At 45.2% G+C, this 24,106-nt stretch overlaps 2 protein-coding genes across 2 annotated transcripts; one reads left to right on the top strand and one right to left on the bottom strand.

Annotated features, from left to right (window-relative positions):
• Window positions 1-4,208: 4,208 nt before the first annotated feature.
• On the top strand, window positions 4,209-5,606 carry LOC111077104 (60S ribosomal protein L15). Its single transcript, XM_022371246.2, has 3 exons — window positions 4,209-4,307; window positions 4,693-5,019; window positions 5,221-5,606. Exons 2-3 carry the CDS (start codon window positions 4,711-4,713, stop codon window positions 5,524-5,526), a joined length of 615 nt encoding a protein of 204 aa, XP_022226938.1. The 5' UTR covers window positions 4,209-4,307; window positions 4,693-4,710; the 3' UTR covers window positions 5,527-5,606.
• A 17,208-nt stretch (window positions 5,607-22,814) lies between these two features.
• On the bottom strand, window positions 22,815-23,379 carry LOC111077106 (NADH dehydrogenase [ubiquinone] 1 beta subcomplex subunit 2, mitochondrial-like). The gene is made up of 3 exons (XM_022371249.2): window positions 23,229-23,379; window positions 23,045-23,168; window positions 22,815-22,983 (listed from the first exon to the last, which is right to left on the bottom strand). The coding sequence occupies exons 1-3, from the start codon at window positions 23,321-23,323 to the stop codon at window positions 22,912-22,914; spliced, it is 291 nt and encodes a 96-aa protein (XP_022226941.1). The 5' UTR covers window positions 23,324-23,379; the 3' UTR covers window positions 22,815-22,911.
• Window positions 23,380-24,106: the final 727 nt, after the last annotated feature.

The raw sequence follows: 24,106 nt of genomic DNA, 5'->3' as shown, positions 1-24,106 counted from the left end.
ACATCCATCTGGGATGTTCCTAACTCCCACGTCTCTGTGCGGTATTTTTCAGATAATCTTCATATGCAAACAAAAAATAATTGACATTCACAACGAAAATTTGAAATTTACTGCGAATATGTAAAGAGTAACTGACAGGAAATTGGGAAAAACAACAACAAAACATCTGATATGTAAGAATTGTCTCAGGCACAAAAAATCGGATATGAGGACATTTGTGGACTATCCTTTGGGAATCTGTTTAATAAAGCTTAAAACGGCAACATTCCTCGCCGAAATTAAAAGTAAACGGCTTCTTATGTATCAAAACGAATCTTAATTGCAACATGATTTTTCATTAGTCAACAGATGACTGATTGATGCATTGACATGGATTTGACACCATTACCAATGCAATTGAGCTTGTTTTCTTTTTATAAATAATTTTTATTTAAACAAAACTCAAATTTGGATCCGAAAAAATTGGTCAGTGCACAACAAATAAAGGATTCATCCGTACTGCAGTGGCAGCCCGATTTTGATATCGATAAATCTCTTTTAAAAATAACAGAGGCCTTTTTGTATGAGCTGGCACTAACACGTTATACCCACAGCAGTAAATTTTTCGCTTAAAAGTTCAGGAGGAAATAAATCTCACTTTTGTGAACGCCTCGAAATGAAAAGTATGACTTTAGGCTGAAAACGTAATAAAAACGCATAGGTAAGTAAAATCCGGAGCCTGATTATACATATTTGTTTCTAACACAGATACCAATTCTAATATCTGCTCTTAACCAATGTTGGTCTCATCGTTATCATCATTAGCTTGTTCAAGATAATATTTTGCTGCTGAATTATATCAACAAAAATTGATAATATATGAATATTAACTTTAATTTTAGAATTAAACCAATTTTGCTCCGCAACAAATTGTGTGACTCAGCTGTTTTTCATGGATGGTGGGTGGTGGATGGTAGATGGTGTCAGTGGGAATCAGAGCTTTGCATTTTTCCAAAATGCCACCGTTTCACCTGGATGGGCTCAGAGTGTATAGGGGCATAAACAATTCCGGAACGTCGGAAAATATGTTTAAGTGTGCACACATATGAACATGCCACAATCATGCCATTAATCACACTGTGGATATAAGAATATAATGATACGGCAGCATCTTTAAACATGGCGAGCATCATTGGCTAATGATACAGTATGCTGTCTAGAATTTTTACAATATACTGGAATTATTCGGGGTATCGATGGGGTCTCAATACCAAGCAGCTGTTTTGTCGCATCAAGCAATAAAAATAAAACTGAAAAATGATGTGAAAAAAGATGCGGCTTTGGTGTAAGCGACTCACAACATTTTTTTGTTAAATTTTTTTGTATGGTATCATTCCATTGGAATGTTATTTTTTAGACATGAACTTTCTAGTGCCATCCATTCTTATCAAAATAAGCTACTAAAAAATAAAATTTAGCAAAGAACGCCAACGGTACGATTTTTTTTAGAAATTGTACCCCATTTTATAAAGCACTAGGTAATGCTTATTAAGTTGACATGTAATTCCAATTTTGCTACATGTAAAATTTTAAAATGTTAAAATAAGCATTGCTTGGTGAAATATAAATAAATGCGAATGTTGAAGAAATATTACAAATGAATATTTGTTGAATACTTCAACTTTGAGTTACTATATCTTCAGATATATTCATCCTATTACTACGAATCAAAAATCCTGTAAAAGATACTACAATTTTCTTGTTAACCTATTACTATTTATCGATATCCGCGCTGCAAGTTCTTAGTAAAATTATGAAAATGCAAACAGTCATCGAACTGCGGTTTTTTAATTTAAAAAAAAAAATTTTGGGGGTATCTTGCAAATTCTAAGTATGATGATGTGATCTACTCATCACGGCCCACAACTCAAATTTTGTCTCGTGCAAAGTACAAAATGACTGTCGCACAGTGTAATTTTTCCGCATCTTCCACAATGATGCGGCAGTGTAAAAATGCTATAAGAGACTTCATTTTACGTAAAAATAAGATTAAAGGCCTGTCTCCAGTACTGCGGAAAATTCCTGCCAGGAATTTTAAAGCTGATCCGTGAGGGTGTGGAACATAGCTAAAACAGGGTTAATGAATCAGCTGTGTTTTGTGCACAGTGCCAACTGTAAAATTCTGCTAAAGCATAGTATCCAGCACCGCGAAATCTAAAAATTCCTGTCAAACTTCATATAAAAAACTGTGCCAGACATATTTCTTTTACATTTTACTGGAGTGTGTATCCAGCAACACTAGCGGAATCCACAGATTTATATCGATAGTTGCCTATCGGGACCGTGTGTGAACTGAGAGAACAGCTGAGACCCAGCTCAGGAATATATGTTCAACAATTATTCCTGAAGTGAATGGTGCAAGATGTAGGCAAAAACTGTCTTCAAAACCAAAAAGAGAGATGCAAATTTTTTTTCTTTGCTTAGCAACAATATATGCCGCCACCAACACAATCACTTCATCATCAGAGTGCATTTTTTAATTTTAGCAGAATTTTACAGTTGTCCATGTTTACAAAACACATTTGAAAGTAACGGCAATACCTTACGGATGACTCGTTCATCACCACAATGAATGACATTAGACTTAGCCAATTGTGACGCGTAGAGAGTGATGGTTTGAGAGACAAAATGCAACATTATTAAACAAGTCTAATGGCTTTCAGTCGAACAGTTGAGGCACTCTTCATACAACATGATGTTTTCCAGAAATACATAGCCACCAAAGCAGCAAAATTGTGTCCCCCAAAGTAAAAAAAATCGATTAATTCTGCCGCCGCGCTGCTCCCAGCTCAAAGCCAGCTTGATGCATATTCTTCTTTGGCTCTGACTGCAGGCATTTCCCATAAGCCCATCTCTATTTTTCCAGCTAGTCAAAGCTAGAAAACTGCCGCCTGAATTATATCTGAAGAAGGAAGAGGTAGAAATATGCATTTATTTATAAAAAACATAGTTTTAACCAATTCTGACATCAGATAGGAGATTTTTGTGGACACCTGCGGCCTTACTGACTCTGCTCGACCAATGGGAGGAAAACATAGTTATTTCTTGCATGCATTTTTAGTTTTAGGCGTCGTTTAAGGTATAGTTTATAAGAATCGATGGATTAACGTCCAAGTTGCAGCCTTTTGACCAAAACGACTCAAAACTCATTTTACATGAAAAAATACCGTCCGGTACGTTTCTGGTCCAACTGCCAAGATGGGATTGCAGGAAACAAAAAGGACCTGAAATTTTGGTATTTCCGAGTCCTAGGCATTGATATATCTCAGATATACCTGTTCATATTCATTTGGGATGTCAATGTTGTGGACAGTTACTTTTACTCCAATGCTGTAGAGAAAACCAGAGATTCACATCGCTGAATGTTTCTATGTTCATTCAAAATAACTGGAATCGGGAAATCCATGATTTATTGCTGCATTTGTCAGCTTTTCAGAACTGCAAAGTTCTATGCAACCAGTAATAAGATACTTAAGTTATTTGAACGATAGAAGCACTACTTCTAAAAAAAACATGTAAAAATACAAGATTTATAAATACTTAAAAATAAACCAAATCATAAAAATAAACATAATTGCCAGTCGAAAATTGGAGTCCTTATTTCGGAGATTATTCGGCCAGCATTCCAACCAAAATATTGAAAGAACTCTTTTCCATACGAAAGTTATCTTTTAACAACGCGTCGGTGTTGTCGACAATATCTTTCTCCCAAAATTATCCATATCGCGGCTATTTAAATTTGGAATACCTTATTTAATTTTAAGAAATCCTAGAAAATGAAATCCTTACAAGGGTCCCAACGCTTCGAGGACGTTGCAGTTGTAGAATAAATTGATCTTGGCTGCAGACAAGCCCGACGCTTCCATGCATTTTAAAACATCCTCTTCATTTTGCTCAACCGTAGATAAAAGAATGAGGTCTGTTTTTGTTAGTTTCCTCGTGTTTTTATTCATTATTGATTTGGTTTACAAAATTTGTGTTGCTTTCATCAGCTGTTCTGAAGGCACACGTCTGCCCATGTAACGCCTTTTCTGCTTCATTGCGTCATTGCGATAGCAAACGAGCCCAGTGTGAGGTACTGGCAGAGCACCATTATTATTACTCTCCCCACATTATTTTGTTTCTTTTCCTTTGGTCCACAAACCAATATTAATTAAATTTTCAAAACGATGTCTCTTTTGTGGAAGCAACTCTGATTTTAATTTCATTGTTCAGAAGCCAACTTCACTAATTTCCTTCTTTTAGAATTTGGTCGTCTCATAAGAAGGGTGTGTAAAGTTCTTGTAAAAAAAAATTCAATGGATATTTTCGTAATCTTTTGTGGGAAGTTTTTTTTTCCAATTGTATTATGTGAATTAACAACACTAGAGTTTACATTTCGATATCGTTCGGTGGATCCTCTGGATCTTCAAATATCAAACTTATACCGAAAGTTTTTTTTGCATATTTTGAACTGTTTTTTTTTCTTCTTGAATTGAAGTTACCTTACTCTCTAAATAAATGTGAACATATATTCAAACTTAATGGAAATTTAAATTATAGATACCGAAATGTACATCTTTGGATTTAAAATGACTTTACAGTCAAATGAATTGATGGACCGATGATGTGACTGTTATTAAATATATAAATAACGAATAAATTTGTTACTAGGTCTATCAAACACTGGAAATGGGGGCCTATCGTTATATGCAGGAACTGTATAGGAAGAAGCAAAGTGATGTGATGCGTTACTTGCTGCGTATACGCGTGTGGCAGTACCGCCAGCTGACGAAGCTTCATCGTTCACCTAGACCCACGCGCCCTGATAAGGCACGTCGTTTGGGATACCGGGCCAAGCAAGGATTCGTGATTTACAGGATTCGTGTCCGCCGTGGAGGACGCAAGCGTCCAGTGCCAAAAGGTTGCACCTACGGCAAGCCAAAAAGCCATGGCGTTAACCAATTGAAACCCTATCGTGGATTGCAGTCGATTGCTGAGGTATGTAAATAGTATAATAACAGTGGCAAAAAAAAAGTGCCTTTCTACTCATGATGACAACAATTTGGTCGAAACAAAAAATGTTGACATATCACTTCCTTAGATGTCTGAAGTTATTTACCAACAATACAAATAATTACAAACTTTTAAATAACAGCAAACTAATAGTTTTTGGTTTCTTTCGCTTCTTTTTTTTCCTAGGAGCGTGTCGGTCGTAGACTTGGTGGACTGCGTGTTTTAAATTCCTATTGGATTGCACAAGACGCTTCATACAAGTACTTTGAGGTAATTTTGATTGACACTCATCATAGTGCGATTCGCCGCGATCCTAAAATCAACTGGATATGCAAACATGTGCATAAGCATCGCGAGCTTCGGGGTCTTACCTCTGCTGGTAAAAGCTCCCGTGGTATTGGCAAGGGTTACAGATATTCCCAGACAATCGGCGGATCTAGACGTGCTGCCTGGAAGCGTAAGAACCGTGAGCATATGCACAGGAAACGTTAAATTGTAAAAGTTCGCTTCCTTAGCATGCGGCTTTTGAATAACTGATGTTTTTTGAAAGAATAAAATAATTTGATTTTGAATTTTTGTGTGTTTAATTTAGTTAGGTAACGAGAAGAATTGTGATGTATAGATTGCGTATAATTACGCTCGAGACAATATGAAAAAATCACAGCGAGTTTGCTGTATTTGCAAAAAAAATGCTCTGAAAAGAGAGCGCACAGCGGGACGGGACCACCTTGTATACTTTCATCATGCTCTGAACCAGAGGAAAGCATTCTGCTGGTATGGATCAACACAGATCCCACAACATATGATTGTATGCGTATTTTTAATTTTTAGCGCTTGAAGCGTTGCATTTTTTACACCCGTACTCAGAAAAGAGTTAAGGCGTATATTGTATTTGTGGTAAAAGTGGATGTGTGCAACACCTGGAAGGAAACGTTTCCGACCCCATAAAGTATATATATTTTTGATCAGCATCAATAGCCGAGTCCATATAGCCATGTCCGTCTGTTCGACTTTCCGTCTTGATGAACGCCTAGATCTCAGAGACTATAAGAGCTAGAGCAACCAAATTTTGTTTCCAGACTCATTCTCTTTCTCGCTCGCACACTCTGCCTCGTTATGTACGCGAGCGCCCTCTAGCGGGGGAGATGTAGAATCTAAATGGTACATGTAAAATCTACATTTTAGATGTAGAATATACATAGTAGATGTAGATAACATATGTATCAAATAAAATGTTTTTATTTTGTTTTTTTTAATTATATTATATATATTATATTATATATTTAATTATATATAATATATTTAATTACTTAATTACTTAGAGTACGTCCCAAGCTAAGTATTACTGCTGGGTGGGGAGGTCTCTTCGCCGGAGTCGTGTATGGCTAGTGTGCCAAGTTAAAGACTGCGCAAGTCTATTAGGATGGGCTTGAAGCTTGACCTGGTACTTTGCTTTCACTTTGGCAATTTCATCTTTAACTGATCTTACATTTAAGTCTATGGATATTTTCATTCCGTATGTACCATGGTGCCCCAGTGATAGTTCTTAGTATCTTCGATTGAGCTCTCTGGATTATTTCTAAATTACTAACGCAAGTCCAGATGGGTTTGAGAACTGCAATGTACAAAAGTACTTTGTACTCCAGTTTTAGTGGTGAACGGTTGTTTATTAGCCAATGTAGATTACTAGATTTAAATTTAAGCAGATGTATCTTCGCTTCGATGTGTTTACGCCTAGTAAGCCTTCTATCCAGTTGAACACCAAGGTATGTAACTTCGGTGGTTTGTGGAATGTTGATGTTGTTCAGATATAATGGAGGGCAAGTTTGTCTGTCTAGGGTAAAGGTGATATGCTTGCTTCTTTGCTCGTTTACCTATATGCGCCAGTCTGCTAGCCTTTTTTCTAAGGCCACGAGATGAGATGATAAGTGTTCCGTTGGTCTAGTTGGGCACTTGGAGCGACTTAGTATGGCAGTATCATCAGCAAATGTCGAAGTTGTTGTTAGGCTGTTTTTCGGTAGATCTGCTGTGAAGATGATATACAGTGTCGGTCCAAGCACGCTGCCTTGGGGTACACCAGCTTCACCAGCTTTGCTCGTACTGCAAAACTTCTTTGCTGTAGGTATGACTCCAATATTCCATGGATGTTCTGTGGAAGTAATATTTTGATTTTGTGGATTACGCCATCAAACCAAACTTGTTCAATGGTTTCATGTTTTTCGCGAAATCCAAATTGGTGCATCGAGATGGCACCGTTGATGTGTAGGTGTTGTTTGATACTATTCAGGAGCAGCTTTTCAAATATCTTTGATAGGCAAGGCAGTAGGCTTATAGGTCTATATCAGAGGTGTGTCGACCCCTGGTCTATATGATGATGGCTTGGACTTGTCTTTTCCGGCTTCATTCTTGAGTATAATAGCCCCATTTCATCATGTTGTTAAATATCACAGTAAGGAAATATACTGCACAGCTCGGACATTATTTGATCATTTTAGGGAACATGAAATCGTGGCCGTGGAGTTTTCTTTTGCTTTGAGATTTGGTCTTTAATGACCCTTGTGACGTCTCCCAAATGGAATATGATAGGTGGAGTAGCTTCGGGATTTTTGGTTGGTGGGAGCACAAAGCTATTTGTTGCTGGGTGTGGTTTGAAGACGTTTTCTAGATGGACGACAAATGTATTTGCCTTCTCTTTGTTGCTGCGAGCCCACTCTCCTGTTTGTGTACGCAAAGATGATCCACTCTCGATTGGTGGTCATACACCTGATTTAGCCTTCCACAGTGGTAATAGCTTGCTAGTTGGGGAGAGTTTCTCCATATAGGATATTTGAGCTCGGTTTTTTTCATCTTCTAGGGCTCTGCGTAGTAGGTGGTTGGCTCTTTTTAGCCGATCTTTCGATGCAGGTGATCTGTGTGCTTGCCACTCTCGGCGAAGCCTTCTTTTATCGAGTAGCAGCACTTCAATGCGCCTAGAAATACGACTGCTGTTGGAAAGTTTACTAGCAGCTGATATTGGTGTTGAGTGGTTTGCCGCCAGTGACATTGAGGATACTAATGCTTTGACTGACCTATCAATGTCATCTTTACAATAAATGTTTGGGCAGCTATCAAAATGGGAACTTATGAACTTCCTGTATTTGAGCCAATCTGCTAGATGTTAGAAAGTGTGGGCGTTCCGAAAGTTGTGGATGGTCGTAATGGTGAAGTAGAATGGGCGAGTGGTCCGATGATAGATCTGTTAAGTGATCTATATGAATCTGAGCTTGCAGCACTTTAGGTAGCCAATATGAATTGATGTTGCCTGTAGATAAGGTGTAGCAAATGATGGCAATGGATAATGGCTGCTGCGATTCTTGATCAGAACGCCAGTACCTCAATGTGCCTTACCATCGGGATGATTTGTCGCATAGAAGTTATAGCCATCGAGGTGAAAATAGTTTTTATTTGTTAGGTGAGTCTCTGATATGAGCATGGCGTCAATGTGGTGTTGAGCGAGGAACTGTAAGAGCATTTGTGCTGCGAAATGCCATTTGCATTCCAGGAACATATATTGGTCAGGCCATTTAAAAAGATTTCTGTTTGATTAGGAGATCCAGGAGGAAATTTTGGTTGCGCATAAGCTCCTGCATCGTTTGTTGTATTGCTACCATTGTGTTTGTTATAGTTACCAGCATTGACCCAATTCCACTAGGGGGACGGATTAGCAGGGGTATTTTGGGCAGAGATTTCTGGGATCTGATTTGATGCCTAATGCTGAATTATTCCAGCTGTGGTTGGTTGAAGTATCGGCTTAGAGACTGAGGCGTACGACCCGTTGTTGTAACTTAACGCCTGATCATGGTATATATGGTAAGTTTTGTCGGACGACCTCTAAAGTTGGCAGTATGGTTTCCCCCACAGTTGCTACATTTTTTGGCAGATTGTAACGAGCCATGAATCCCATACGAGTATATCGGAATTCTCCTCTGTACTAAGGGAGTTCATTTGGCAGTCAGCTAGCAGTTCGTTTGGAAGTTAGCTAGCAGTTCACTTGGATTAACACGCTTCACACACATTAAATAAAGATACAAATTAAAACTTTAACTTAAACCAAACGTGTTGTGATTCCAAATAATCAATTCTATTTCAGTTGCTGGCCAAGTTCCTGGTTTTCCAAATAAAGTCCTGCGAATTATATTTAACTTGTAATTCAGGACCCTGGACAGACTGACGCCTATCCCAGCCTGAGATAGGACCTTACTAGTGGCGCCCGAGCAGGGACTTTAAAGGATTTTTGAAGGAAAATTTCAAGAAAACCGAAATCAGGGACTTCGTGGATTAAAGACCCACTGCCAGCAAAAGGAAAATTGAATAAACTAAAATAAACCAAACTAAACTCAACAATAATTCACTAACGTAATCCGGGCGCGAAAACAATCGCGAAAGTATACGCCGTGCCGATCCTAAAAGTGCCGTTTAACAAAAGTGCCAAAACGAACACAAAAAAACACCATGGAATATCATGACGAGGAACAACCAGAGGAGGCATACCCTGCCGGACACTTTTCCAATCCAGGGGTCAGCACCGGCTGGATCCACAATCGCCGTCGGGACGAACTAGAAGTCCTTGCCGAAGAATTTGGATTTGTCAGCGAAGGAACGGTCGATGAACGCCGAAAGAAATTTGCCGCGCTAGTCGCCGGAACACTCGCGCAAGATGCCTGGGTTCGCTTAGGAGAGTTCGAAAGGTACTATGCCAAACCAGCCTCACGCTCTCGCTCCAAGTCACCACTGCCTGCTACTCCTGGACCATCCGACACTCGCCAAATGGATCCTAAGACCGGATTGCGAGTCCCTGCAGCCACCGAATACCGCACTCCCGCAGCCTAGCACCCGTACCGAGGGTCTTCCCAGCGATCGACCGAACCATGGAAGGACACTACTACAACCACGCCGTACAAATGGCGGAAAAGATCCGAAAATGGGGAATCCAGTTTGACGGCTAAGATGACCCTCTATCATTTATTGAACTACTCGAAGAACTCGCGCTCTCGTATGGGGTGGACACAAACCAGTTGCCGCGGGCCATGGCCAAACCTCTCACAGACCGTTGGTTGGTTCGCACCAGCCGCCTACAAAGTTCCTCATGGGAAAATTTCCGCCAGGAATTCTTAACGTTCTTCTTGTCACCACGGTATTTTGAACAATTGGAAGACTAGATCCGAGCCAGCAAGAAAGTGTCAGGGGAACTGTTCAAAGATTTCTTCATTAAGATAAGTCTACTCATGCACCAGATGTACGTGCGCCGCCACGAACTCCAAGACTTGTCACAGCTAACAATGCTGGCCACGGAGTTTGAAAGTATTCAAGAGCGGACCATCCCGATCACTCTCGCACCACCACGACACACGCCCAGATACGCAAGGCCGGCTACAGAGCCGAGGAGCGGCGACTCCAATCGGACACCATTCCGGAAGCCTCATTGGGACTCGGCAGACTCACCAAGGAGACAGCCACCCAACCCAGTGAGTACGGCAAAGCCCGATGTTGCACATAACATAACAAGCCCCCATCGCCAACCCACACGCAGCCTGTCGCCGGTGTGGTGAAGCAGGACATGCGGCATACGATTGCTAAAATCCCTCAATCCTATTCTGCTGGGAACGTGGCAAGCGCGGCACACGGACCATCGATTGCTGTCGCCAGAACACGTCGGGAAACGACCCGCGTCCTCGACTGACACGGGATCAGCAGGGAACGACGTCTACCCCGACCCACGAATAAAGGAGGACAGGCAAGGGAAGCCACCGTCGACACAGGGGCATCCCGAAGCTTTATCAGTGCAAACCTCGCCCAACAACTAGACAACAACACCAACCTGCAAGATGCATGCGTCCGCATACGCCTGGCCGATGGCTCGGTCAGAGAGATCACACAGATTCTGGCGCACATCAGGCTGGATCAAAGAGAAGTTCAAATACCCCTCCTTGTCCTACCAAACATGTTGGATCAAGTTATCGTCGGCATGGACTTCCTATGCGCCATTGAAACAACGATCCAGTGCGGTACCACACTTCTACAATTTCGAGACCAGTGCCCCACACCACATATCCACACCGTTCCGACCAACAGAGTACAAGGCAACGAACCCCGACCAGAAACCGAAGCCAACGGCAGCCGTCACACGTCCGCAACCTATCCCAACGATTTCGGCACCCAGCAACGCCAACATGGCACCCATACAAACCCCAGCGAACACACGACCACAACCTACCCCAACGAATAAAACGACCCAGACCCACGAGACAAGCACGAACGCACTGGAACCCGGCGCTCGACACAGGAAGCCCAGGTCCAAGTCCAGTAACAGAGCATGTAAGTATCATCTCCTCCAAGTAGAAAGTGAACATATAAACACCCTCAGAGACGACAATTAGTCCTGAACCAAGACAACAATATCGACACCGACAACGGCAGCAACAGATCAACAGCCCAGCAAACAGGGGAAACAGCCACGCTGACCCCACACTGGTCGGGGCCCATAATTGAACTGATATCCACAGAGTCCCTCAACGCGGGCCCGGAAACCAGGCCGATGACCCCACGATACACCGACCGCAACCCTGTCGTACCCATGGCCGACGCCACATAGATCTTCGCCAACCCATTAGAGTACCTTCCCTGCACCTACATGTTACTAAGCGCCATGCACCGAGCCATGTCCGCCCAAACAAGTCGTTGTTGCGATACCAGAGGCGTCATCTCGACTCACCTGTTCACGTACCAGTCTGGCTGTAGTACAACACGAAGACTACATCCGGCATACCAAAATATCGTACCCATGGTCGATACCACATCCATTGTCGCCCACATCAGCGAACTCCCCCGCAGAATCAAACCACCCAGCGCGTTTGACACCACCATCCTACCCGAAGCCCCGAACCAACACTTTGATCTCGAGATCGAAGACGAGTCAGAACCAGCCCCAGATCCTTGGCCACCCGACATAGCGCTACAAATTCAAGCATTTCTGGACGAAGAGCTACCGAATTTCGCTACCCTCGTCATGAGGGATAATCGACCCATCAAGCAACGATACTATCCTAAAAACCCGGCCATGATGCGAATCATCGACGAACAAGTAGACCAATTGATAGCGGAAGGTCTCATAGAGCCCTCCCGAAGCCCTGACAGCACGCCAATCGTACTCGTGCGTAAAAAGAATGGAAAATGGCGCATGTGCGTGGATTTTCGACAGCTCAACGAACATTCCATCCCGGACGCGTACCCATTGCCCAGAATCAACTACATCTTGGAACGTCTACAAAACGCACGATTTATCACCACTCTCGATCTAAAGAATGGATACCAATGGCAAACGGAAGTCGAGAAGCAACAGCTTTCACAGTACCAGGCCGAGGCCTCTATCAATGGAAAGTAATGCCTTTTGGACTACATTCAGCGCCGGCAACGTTTCAGCGGGCCCTCGACACAGTAATTGGTGCCGATATGGAACACTACGCATTCGCTTACCTAGATGATATTATCGTCATTGGGCGACATTTTAATGAACACCTACACAATCTAGAAGTGGTCTTTTCTCGACTACGAAGAGCTAATCTAAGCATAAATTCGGAAAAATGCACTTTCTTTCAAAGCCGGATCAAATATCTGGGGCACATGATCAGCGAAGAAGGCATCCATACCGATCCCGACAAAATTGCCGCCGTCAAAGAACTCAGGCCTCCTACAAACCCGAAAGAACATCGTCAATGCATCGGGATGGCATCCTGGTACCGGAGATTTGTACCAAATTTCGCGACAGTCGTCCAACCGATGTCCTGCCTACTCAAGAAGGGAAAACCATGGATATGGACCGAAGCACAACAGGCTGCTTTTGACCAATTGAAGAAATTTCTCACGACCGCCCCCGTCCTTGCGTGCCCCGATTTCAACGTCAAGTTCCTAGGAGTTGGCGCAGTTCTCACCCAAGAAATCGAAGGCAAAGAACGAGTCATAGCATATGTCAGCCGACGACTGAACCAGGCGGAAGAAAACTACTCCGCTACCGACAGGGAGTGCCTGGCGGTCATTTGGTCCATTCGAAAACTACGCTGTTACCTGGAAGGATACCGATTCGATGTAATCACCGATCATCTCGCGTTAAAATGGCTAAATACGCTTGACAGCCCATACGGTAGAGTGGCGAGATGGGCCCTCGAACTTCAGCAATACCAATGTGACGTGCATTATCGATCGGGAAAACAGAACGTAGTTGCAGATGCACTATCCAGGCAACCATTAGGAACACTCGCACGTATCGAAGAAGAGAAGACAGCCTGCCCCTGGCTCCAGGGCAAGTCCAGGACGAGCCTCAGAAATACCCCGACTACACTTACGCCAACGGGGAACTATATCGACATCTGGGCCATGGCGCCGACGACGACGATTACATAGCATGGCAACTTTGCGTAGCAAAAAGAATACTCCACGAATGCCACGACCAACCCATAGCCGGCCACCTAGGGGTCAGGAAAACCATTACCCGAATATCCCAACGGTACTATTCGCAAAGTCGAAGAGCCATTCGCTACACTATGCGCTGACTTCGTTGGACCACTACCTCGATCGAAGACGGCAAACACGATGCTGCTCGTCTTCTTTGACACTTTCACGAAATGGGTCGAATTGGTACCACTCAAAAAGGCCACCACCGCTACCCTGGAACTGGCTTTCCGAGAACGAATCCTGAGCCATTTCGGCATACCCAAACGCTTCGTATGCGACAACGGCACGCAATTCACAAGTCGATCATTTCGGTCATTTCTACAGACAGCAGGAGTAGAACTGCAACATACCGCACCCTACTGCCCCCAGGAAAATCCAACGGAACGGGCAAATCGGACGGTCAAGACCATGATTGCCCAATTCGTAGGGGATCGTCAAAATACCTGGGATGAGCTACTACCGGAAATATCCCTCGCAATAAATTCCAGCGTTTCGGAGACAACGGGATTCAGCCCAGCTTTCCTACTGCATGGAAGAGAGCCCCGTTTGCCTGGAGCCCTCTACGACGAAGTCACGACCGGCACCGGAAGCCCCCCAGAGACCGCTCTCGGCAAGGCAACCAAACTCAGCGAAGTATTCACCATTGTCAGAAATAACATCCAGAGGGCAAGCCAAGAACAAGGAAGGCATTACAACCTCCGCCGCCGGCAATGGCGCCCCACTATTGGATCCCTAGTACTTCTACGACAACACCACCTCTCCAACGCGGCCGACGGATTCGCCGCTAAGCTGGCACCGAAATACGATGGACCATACCGAGTCAAAGGTTTTGCATCACCGAACATTGTAAAACTACAGCATCCGGGCAGCCGAAAAGCGAAGGTTGCTAACATCAACGACCTGAAGGAATTCCACGAGGACAGTGATGCCCCCGACGAGGCAAATACTACCACCAGCCCCCCGCAATCCCCCTAGCCCCGACTCTGGTTTCCATATATCGGCAGCTGACCAGCCAAAGCCAACGAACCCAAAGACGAGAACGCAGCACACGCGCAGCCAAGAACCAAAAAAAACCCGCGGGCTCAGAATATGTAACCAACCCCCACTACCACGGAAGTAACGAACGCTCTCAAATGACGAGTTCAACACCCAAAGAAATGAAAACTCAGCACATGCGCCACCACAATGCACAGCAAGAGACGAGACAAAGCAAGGAAATATCAACCTCAGCACACGCGCGGCCAACAGACAGAAAAGTCGAAGACTCAGCACACGTGACATCGAACGGCGATCACCCTCCGAAGCGAAATACCACCAATAACCTAGAAAAGTGTCGCTCAACCCGCTAAGACGAAACCTGAGCCCGGTTCGGAGAAAATACATAGCCGCAACGGCTCTATCAAGAAAGGGAAAACGCCATATATAGCTGAGTTCTCCCGGTACTAAATCAGTTCGCTTCTTAACTCGAGCAAAAGACAGTTCTACAAGTTACTCACCGTTAACTCATCGCCCCTCGAAATACCCAACCAACACCTACGTCTACCGCAGCCAAAACAGTATGGACACTACATTAATTCTGTTCACCATGCTCACGACGACCCAGGCACTAGTCAAGTTACATGACTATACGAACGCCGACTACATCCCCATAGTGGATGGAGATGCTGTCATCTGGGATAACTACGGATCCTTGGCCACCCGACATAGCCCCGCAGATTCGAGAATGCCTGGACAAATAACGACCAAAGAAAACCGCCGAGAAAACCATCGTCATATGGGATAATCGACCCACCAAGCACCAACTACACCAACTACAAAGCACCCAGAACAGCAGAAAGGCCACGATCACAACCGCAGTAGAAAATATAACGTTACCGACGCCACGCTAAAGTGACGAGACTAACAGCGACGAATCCGGAGACTCGGCACAAGCCAAAGGACAGGATAACCCGGAAAAAGGCGAACCTCAGCACCCGCCAAGCGACGCCACAAATCTCTCCATCACCCACCCGGAAGAAAGGGGGGGGGTGTAACGAACCATGGATCCCATGGTTCGTCACAAGCAGATGACGCAGCCAACGCTACTCCCAGGTGAAGCGATCAACACCCAGCAAAAATGCAACCTCAGCACACGGCAAAAGACAGGAGACCAGCAGAAGGGGTTTGCGCAATAAGAACCTAAAATAATATTAAATAAATAAATATTCCTAACAATATATATTCCCGAAGTGCCAACGAAATTCCTTTCCCACGGTACTGGTGCACACCGATCACCTTACCTGGGACATTGGGAGGCGAGTGCTTAGGTAACCATCGATTATTGGATATTGGACACTGACTGCAGGGCTAATGATTAGGTAACCTTCTGTTACCGATCAGCCCGTCTGCACGCGCAGACTATAATTCGGCAATATATATTTATGTAAGAACCCTTCCCACATTCTGGAGTAGAAATAAGATATCTGTAAGACATTCATGGGAAAATCGAAGGCCGGCCGATCTATAAAAGGCACTGCCTTGCATGAAGAAAAGGGCAGTCCACCAGACATCGTGGGGAGGCAGTCAATCAGCCATCGCGAGAGGCAGTCAAAATCACCATCCGCGTCGTAGTACAAGTAAAACCTAACATAACCGGGTAGAATAATCATACGGAAGAATAAAGAAAACTATTAAAATTAAAAGAACCAAAAAGTGTTGTGATTTCTATTTCAGTTTCTGGCAAAGTTCCTGGTTTCCCGATAAAGTCCTCGTGAATTATAAATATCTTGTAATTCAGGACCCTGGACAGACTGATGCATACCTCAGCCTGAAATAGGACATTACAAGTGGCGCCCGAGCAGGGACTTTAAAGGAATTTTCGTGGAAACTTCAAGAAAACCGAAATCAGGGACTTCGTGGATTAAAGACCCACTGCCATCAAAAAGGAAATTGAATCGATAACAAGTCCGCGCACTTACATAATCCGGGCGCGAAAACAAACGCGAAAGTATACGCAGTGCCGATCCTAAAAGTGCCGTTTAACAGTGACTCAGTGCCAAAAATCAACAGAAATCAACATGGAACATCACGACGATGAACAACCAGAGGAGGCATACCCTGCGGGACACTTTTCCAATCCAGGGGTCAGCACCGGCTGGATCCACAAACTCCGTCGGGACGAACTAGAAGTCCTCGCCGAAGAATTCGGATTCGGCAGCGAAGGAACGGTCGATGAACGCCGAAGGAAATTTGCCGCTCTAGTCGCCGGGCCACTCGCGCAAGAAGCCTGGGTCCGCCTAGGAGAGTTCGAGAGGCACTATGCCAAGCCAGCCTCACGCTCTCGTTCCAAGTCACCACGGCCCACTACTCCTGGACTATCCGACACTCTCCAAATGGATCCTAAGACCGGACTACGAGTCCCCGCAGCCACCGAATACCGCACTCCTGCTGCCCCGTTTCCAAGGCCCCTAGCTACAGAGACCCACCCAGCACCCGTGCCAAGGATCTTGCCAGCGATCGACCGACCCATGGAAGGGCACCACTACAACCACGCTGCACCAATGGCGGAACGCATCCGAAAGTGGGGAATCCAGTTTGACGGCCAAGATGACCCTCTATCATTCATCGAACTGCTCGAAGAACGCGCGCTCTCGTATGGGGTGGACACAAACCATCTGCCGCGGGCCATGGCCGAACTTCTCACAGACCGTGCCAGTCGTTGGTTCCGCACCAGCCGCCTACAAAGTTCCTCATGGGAAAATTTCCGCCAGGAATTCTTAACGTTCTTCTTGCCACCACGGTATTTTGAACAATTGGAAGACCGGATCCGAGCCCGAAAGCAATTGGCTGGGGAACTGTTCAAAGATTTCCTCATCGAGATACGTCTACTTATGCACCACGCTGGGTACGACGCAACCAAGGAGCTAACCAGGATCTACGACAACGCCCTTCCAGCCTACCAGATGTACGTGCGCCGCCACGAACTGCAGGACTTGTCACAGCTAACACTGCTGGCCACGGAGTTTGAGAGTATTCAAGAGCGGACCATTCCGAGCACTCTCGCACCACCACGACACACGCCCAGATACGCACGGCCTACTACAGATCAGAGGAGCGACGATTCCAATCGGACACCATACTGGAAGCCTCATTGGGACTCGGCAGACTCACCAAGAAGACAGCCATCCAACCCAGTGAGTACGGCAAAGCCCGAGGTAGCACATCGCATGATTTCGACCCCCATCGCCAACCCCCGCGCAGCCTGTCGCCGGTGTGGTGAAGCAGGGCATGCGGCATATGAATGCCAAAATCCCTCGATCCTGTTCTGTTGGGAATGTGGCAAGTGCGGCACCCGGACCATCGATTGCTGTCGCCAGAACACGTCGGGAAACGACTCGCGTCCTCGACTGATACGGGATCAGCCGGGAACGACGTCTGCCCCGACCCACGAATAAAAACCCCGCTACACATGAACGAGAACCGGATAGTGGCAATGGTAACAATAGGAGGACAGGCAACGGAAGCCACCGTCGACACAGGGGCATCCCGAAGCTTTATCAGTGCAAACCTCGCCCGACAACTGAGCAACAACACCAATCTACAAGATGCATGCGTCCGCATACGCCTGGCCGACGGCTCGGTCAGAGAGATCACCCAGATTCTACTGGCGCACATCAGACTGGATCAAAGAGAAGTTCAAATACCCCTCCTTGTCCTACCAAACATGTTGGATCAAGTTATCGTCGGCATGGACTTCCTATGCGCCATTGAAACAACGATCCAGTGCGGTACCACACTTCTACAATTACGAGATCAGTGCCACACACCACATATCCACACCGTTCCGACCAACAGAGTACAAGGCAACGAACCCCGACACCAGAAACTGAAGCCAACGGCGGCCGTCATACGTCCGCAACCTATCCCAACAATTTCGGCACCCAGCCACGCCAACATGACACCCATACAAACCTCAGCGAACACACGACCACGACCTACCCCAACGAACAAAACGACCCAGATCGCCACGAAGAACACGACACCCAGCCCAGCCCCAGCAGAGGCAAAGCGCCGGCCCACGAACATGAAGCCGAAACCAACAACACGAAACAACAATCAAGCAAACGGGAAAACGAGTCCCACGGTCACTACGGAGCAACCGCGTCCTAGGCCAACCACAGGGGACACATACCCCAAAGCAACTACGAGAATCTCACCCACGAGACAAGCACTAACGCACTGGAACCCGGCGCTCGACACAGGAAGCCCAGGTCCAAGTCCAGCAACAGAGCATGTAAGTACCCTCTCCTCCCAGGAGAAAGTGAACATAGAAACACCCTCAGAGACGACAATCAGCCCTGAACCAAGACAACAAAATCGACACCGACAACGGCAGCAACAGATCAACAGCCCAGCAACAAGGGAAACAGCCACGCTGACCCCACCCTGGTCGGGGCCCATAATTGAACTGATATCCACAGAGCCCCTCAACGCGGGCCCGGAAACCAGTACGATGGCCCCACGATACACCGACCGCAGCCCTGTCGTACCCACGGCCGACGCCACACCGATCCTCGCCCACACAATGGAGTACCTTCCGCGTACTGACATGATTTTTAGCGTCATGCACCGAGCCATGCCTAGAGCCATGTCCGAGATCTTCGTCGCCCATACAAGTCGTTGTTGTGATACCAGAGGCGTCATCGCGACTCACCTGTTCACGTACCAGTCTGGCTGTAGTATAACACGAGTACTACACCCGGCGTACCAAAACATCATACCCATGGTCGACACCACACCCATCGTCGCCCACATAAGCGACTAACAACGGAGGATCGAACCGCCCAGCGCCTTCGATACAACCCTCTTACCCGAAGACCCACGCCAACCACTTGACTCTGAAGCCGCCGACCCAACAGAACATGAGCCTGAACCAGTCCCGGAGCCGTGGCCGCCAGACTTAGCCCCGCTGATCCAAGCATTTCTAGATGAGGAGCTACCAAAATTTGATGGCCTCCACGGGACGTCGGACATCGCCAAGCACACTATTGTCATGAGGGATAACCGGCCCATAAAACAGCGGTACTATCCTAAGAACCCAGCAATGATGCGAATAATTGATGAACAAGTGGATCAATTGATTTCGGAAGGCCTCATCGAGCCCTCCCGGAGCCCCCACAGCGCCCCAATTGTTCTCGTCCGTAAAAAGAATGGGAAATGGCGCATGTGCGTGGACTACCGGCAACTCAACACGCATTCCATCCCCGACGCATACCCGCTGCCGAGGATCAACTATATTTTGGAACGGTTACAGAACGCGCGGTTCATCACCACCCTCGACCTGAAAAACGGATACTGGCAGATCCCCATGGCCGACGGAAGTAGAGAAGCAACAGCTTTCACCGTACCGGGCCGGGGCCTCTACCAATGGAAGGTTATGCCCTTTGGACTGCACTCGGCACCGGCAACATTTCAGCGGGCTCTCGACACCGTGATTGGTACAGACATGGAGCCATATGCATTCGCGTACCTAGATGACATTGTCATCGTGGGGCGAGATTTCAACGAACATCTACGCAACTTGAAAGTGGTTTTGTCCCGACTCCGGAAAGCGAACCTAAGGATAAATGCGGAAAAATGCGCGTTCTCTCAAACCCAAATCAAGTATCTCGGCCATATGATCAGCAATGAGGGAATCCACACCGACCCCGACAAAATTGCCGCCGTCAAAGAACTCCGACCGCCCACCAACCTAAAAGAGCTTCGTCAATGCATCGGGATGGCGTCCTGGTACCGAAGATTTGTAACAAACTTTGCGACGGTCGTCCAACCGATGTCTCGCCTACTCAAGAAGGACCAACCATGGGTATGGTCCGGGAACTATATCGACATCTGGGCCATGGCGCCGACGACGACGACCATATAGCATGGAAACTCTGCGTAGCAAAAGATCAACGAGCCAGAATACTTCACGAATGCCACGACCAACCCACAGCCGGCCACCTAGGGGTCAGGAAAACCATCATCCGAATATCCCAACGGTACTATTGGCCAGGTTTCTACCGAGACGTGAGGAAATATGTCCGCGGCTGCGTAAGCTGCCAGAAGTTCAAAGCTTAACAGCGCAAGCCGGTGGGACGGATGCTTACTCGCAAAGCCGAAGAGCCATTCGCTACCCTATGCGCTGACTTCGTTGGACCACTACCTCGATCAAAGAAAGGAAACACGATGCTGCTCGTCTTCTTTGACACTTTCACGAAATAGGTCGAATTGGTACCATTTAAAAATGCCACCACCACTACCCTGGAACTGGCTTTTTGACAACGAATACTGAGCCATTTCGGCATACCCAAACGCTTTGTGTGCGACAACGGCACGCAATTCACGAGCCGATCGTTTCGGTCATTTCTACAGACAGCAGGAGTAGAACTGCAACATACCGCACCGTACTGCCCCAGGAACATCGAACGGAAAGGGCAAATCGGACGGTCAAGACCATGATTGCCCAACTCGTAGGGGATCGCCAAAACACCTGGGACGAATTAATACCGGAAATATCGCTAGCAGTAAATTCCAGCGTCTCTGCGACAACGGGATTCAGCCCAGCTTTCCTACTGCATGGAAGAGAGCCCCGTTTGCCTGGAACGCTTTATGACGAAGTCACGATAGGGAGCCCTCCAGAGACCGCTATGGGATCTATGGGACTATGGGATCGTCACAAGCAGTCGGAGCAACCAACGCTATTCCGAAGACGCGGCAAAGATCGAAAGACAGAAAGACGTCGACCGAGGAAAGAAAGAAAACCGAGAACTCAGAACACGCGCGGCCAATCGACGGAAAGGCGCGGGCTAAGATTATATAACCGGCTCCCACCACAGCAAAATCAAGTAAACAAAGCTCTCAAATGACGAGGTCAACACGAAATCAACCTCAGCATATGCGCGGCCAGCAGTCAGGAAAACCGAAGACTCAGCGCGCGTGCCATCGAACATCAAGGAAATGGGAAATGGGGCTTGTCGCAGTGGGTCGACAGTATCGGGCGCTGAGCAATTGTAGTGGCTGTTGTTGTTGTCGATATTAGCAAATCGCTGGTTAGGCAGTACGAGTCGGGGGATGGGCACTGAGCACACCATGACCCACTTTTCAATGCAGGGGAGAGAGAGCGTGCTCTCTCCTTGTTCACTTGCAGTGATGCAGTTTTTGTTGGTACTGCTGCCTTTGGCGAGCATATAGAGTACGCGTTGTTTTTTGCTTCCTGGAGACTGACTTTGGTTACAGTGCTTGTGCTCTTTACCGAGCTGGTGCTCTTATACGTTTACATTTCTTCTTTTCTATTAATCTTTATAACACGATTAGATGGTATTCATGGGCAGCACGATCACTAGTACCCATGCCTACCCCGAGCGATTTTTCGCGAATTAATTTACGATTAATCGCGATTAATTGATTTTCACGTAGGAGCGATACAAAAATACGTCTGAAGTCGTTGACGGTGGACGGTTTTCCCAACAAAAAACAAAAAAAAAAGGTAAAATGTAAAACTTTTTTTAAATTCTAAAATTCTAAAAAATTATAAGCTCTAAAAAGTGTATTTACTGACTGACTACGGGTATAAGTAGAGTCGCGTCCCTAGAAGCGACTCACAAGTTCCTTCTCGTTTTATTTGGTTCTGAGGATCTAGCACAGAATCTACATTTTTAAGACTAGTGCTCAGATCAAAAAAAAACCTCGCGAACATTTGCCATTTTGCCTTTTCTTTCAAAAGCTCTTCAACGATTGCCCTCAACCCAATTAGTAACTATATGGCAAGTAATAAACTGCTTAATGAAAAACAATCGGGGTTTAGGAAAAACAGGAGCTGTATCTCTGCAATGGGGAATTTTGTTTCAAAAACAATTAACCTTTTATTTTAAACTAAGTTTAAAACAACGTCCAAAGAACATTTCGTAAAAACTTCATGAAATATACCAATGCGAACGCTAGCTGTGTCAGAACAAGTAAATTTGCGTACGAATGTAACGTCCGTAACGCAGGATTAGCCCATATTAAGAATATATGTAATTATTTTATTATTCAAGTAGTCAATCGCAAAAGGATTTACGAAGAAGAAATTTCATAAAAATGTTTTTTGGTAACAAATCATCGCCACACTGATTGATAAACCTCGTTTCTTGATTTTGGTTAAGGCTGTAAATATATGTGCTCTCTTCTTTGCATTGCAGTCGTAAGAATTATATACTCCCAGAAAGGTATGCGATTCATGAAAATCCACGACCGCAAATTTGCAATATTACAAGGGTACATATGTATTAATTGTTGAAATTATAAACACCAAGTGTTATTTTTTTAATTTTAAGCGCTCTTATTAATGCGAAACTTTTAATACGAGATTTATTGGATCATAACGAATCATTATGCATCATCTCTTGGAATACCCAAATCTGAATTGGTCCATTTTGATGGGGTAGGGTAGTCAAATTCGCCCTGTAAATTAAAAAACGCTATTAAAATATATATATATATATATTTACAGATAAAGCCATACCGTTATGTGATCGGGTTCATGCCATAAGTGCCAGATTACCCACCACCACATTGCTCCTCCAACGACTACGGCTCCGATTTTAGTCGCTTTTGAATGCTCTGGAGGAGCATTTCGGTAGGAGACACTGAATAATATTATATAAGAAAGCCAACTCATCTAGAATTCATTATAATTAAATACTTACACATGACTACCCCTGTTTACTATTTTATTTCCCAGAATATTACGACCATAACCGACTGCTAGACGGTTGGACAAAATATTACGAACAATATTCATATTATTAGAGTTATAACTTTAACTCTAACAACAAGTTCGATTGACAATTGTATAATTTTAATATCAGTATCGATATTAGTGAACTAGTAAACTAGTGAACTGCAAAGTTTGAAAAGAATTTAAGTAATAGACTTTGAGTTTCGCGGAACAATAAAAAAGGAACAAAAAACAAACATTTCAGTATGCTATTATCGGCATAGATCCGGTTTTTACTTTCCGATTGTCTATTGAAATCGCAAATAATTTGTGCTTCCGTTTTCGAAAACTGCTTACTAGCCGAAATGAAAAGTTAAAGGCATTTTATACAGCAATCCGAATTTTTGGAAGAATTGGAGTCGCGATTGGCTCGCTCATCTACAGCAGCTAGGCTACTAGGACGTTTGCTTGAGCTTCATCCCGGACAGGATTCGTTGGTTCGCGTAGTAACGCTTAAAAATATTTAAGGACAGTTGAAGCGTTCAGTATCGAAACTTTGTCGATTACCGATTCACGCCTAATCGCTCTTTCCCTGACGCACACTCTCATAACCACTCTCTAATCTTATAGTACAACACTTGCGCACACATCTCGTTTTATTTCTCTTTCCTAAAACCGCAATAAAGGAAACAAGGACATTTTCATGCTAGATCTAGCATTTGCGGGCGGCCTGTTCGGTTTTGCACCTTGCATCCCAATGTGGCAAACTCCCCAATCTATGCTCTCTCGCAACATTGTCGCTCGTGTGGACGGCAGCATAAGCCTTGGGAACGAAGTGCACCAGGGAGAGAAGTCAGTCTGCTTGCG

This window comes from Drosophila obscura, unplaced genomic scaffold (genome assembly GCF_018151105.1).
Source record: "Drosophila obscura isolate BZ-5 IFL unplaced genomic scaffold, ASM1815110v1 contig_8, whole genome shotgun sequence".
Taxonomy (NCBI): domain Eukaryota; kingdom Metazoa; phylum Arthropoda; class Insecta; order Diptera; family Drosophilidae; genus Drosophila; species Drosophila obscura.
The sequence above is the reverse complement of the archived record's forward strand: the minus strand, read 5'-3'. Positions and strand labels throughout refer to the sequence as shown.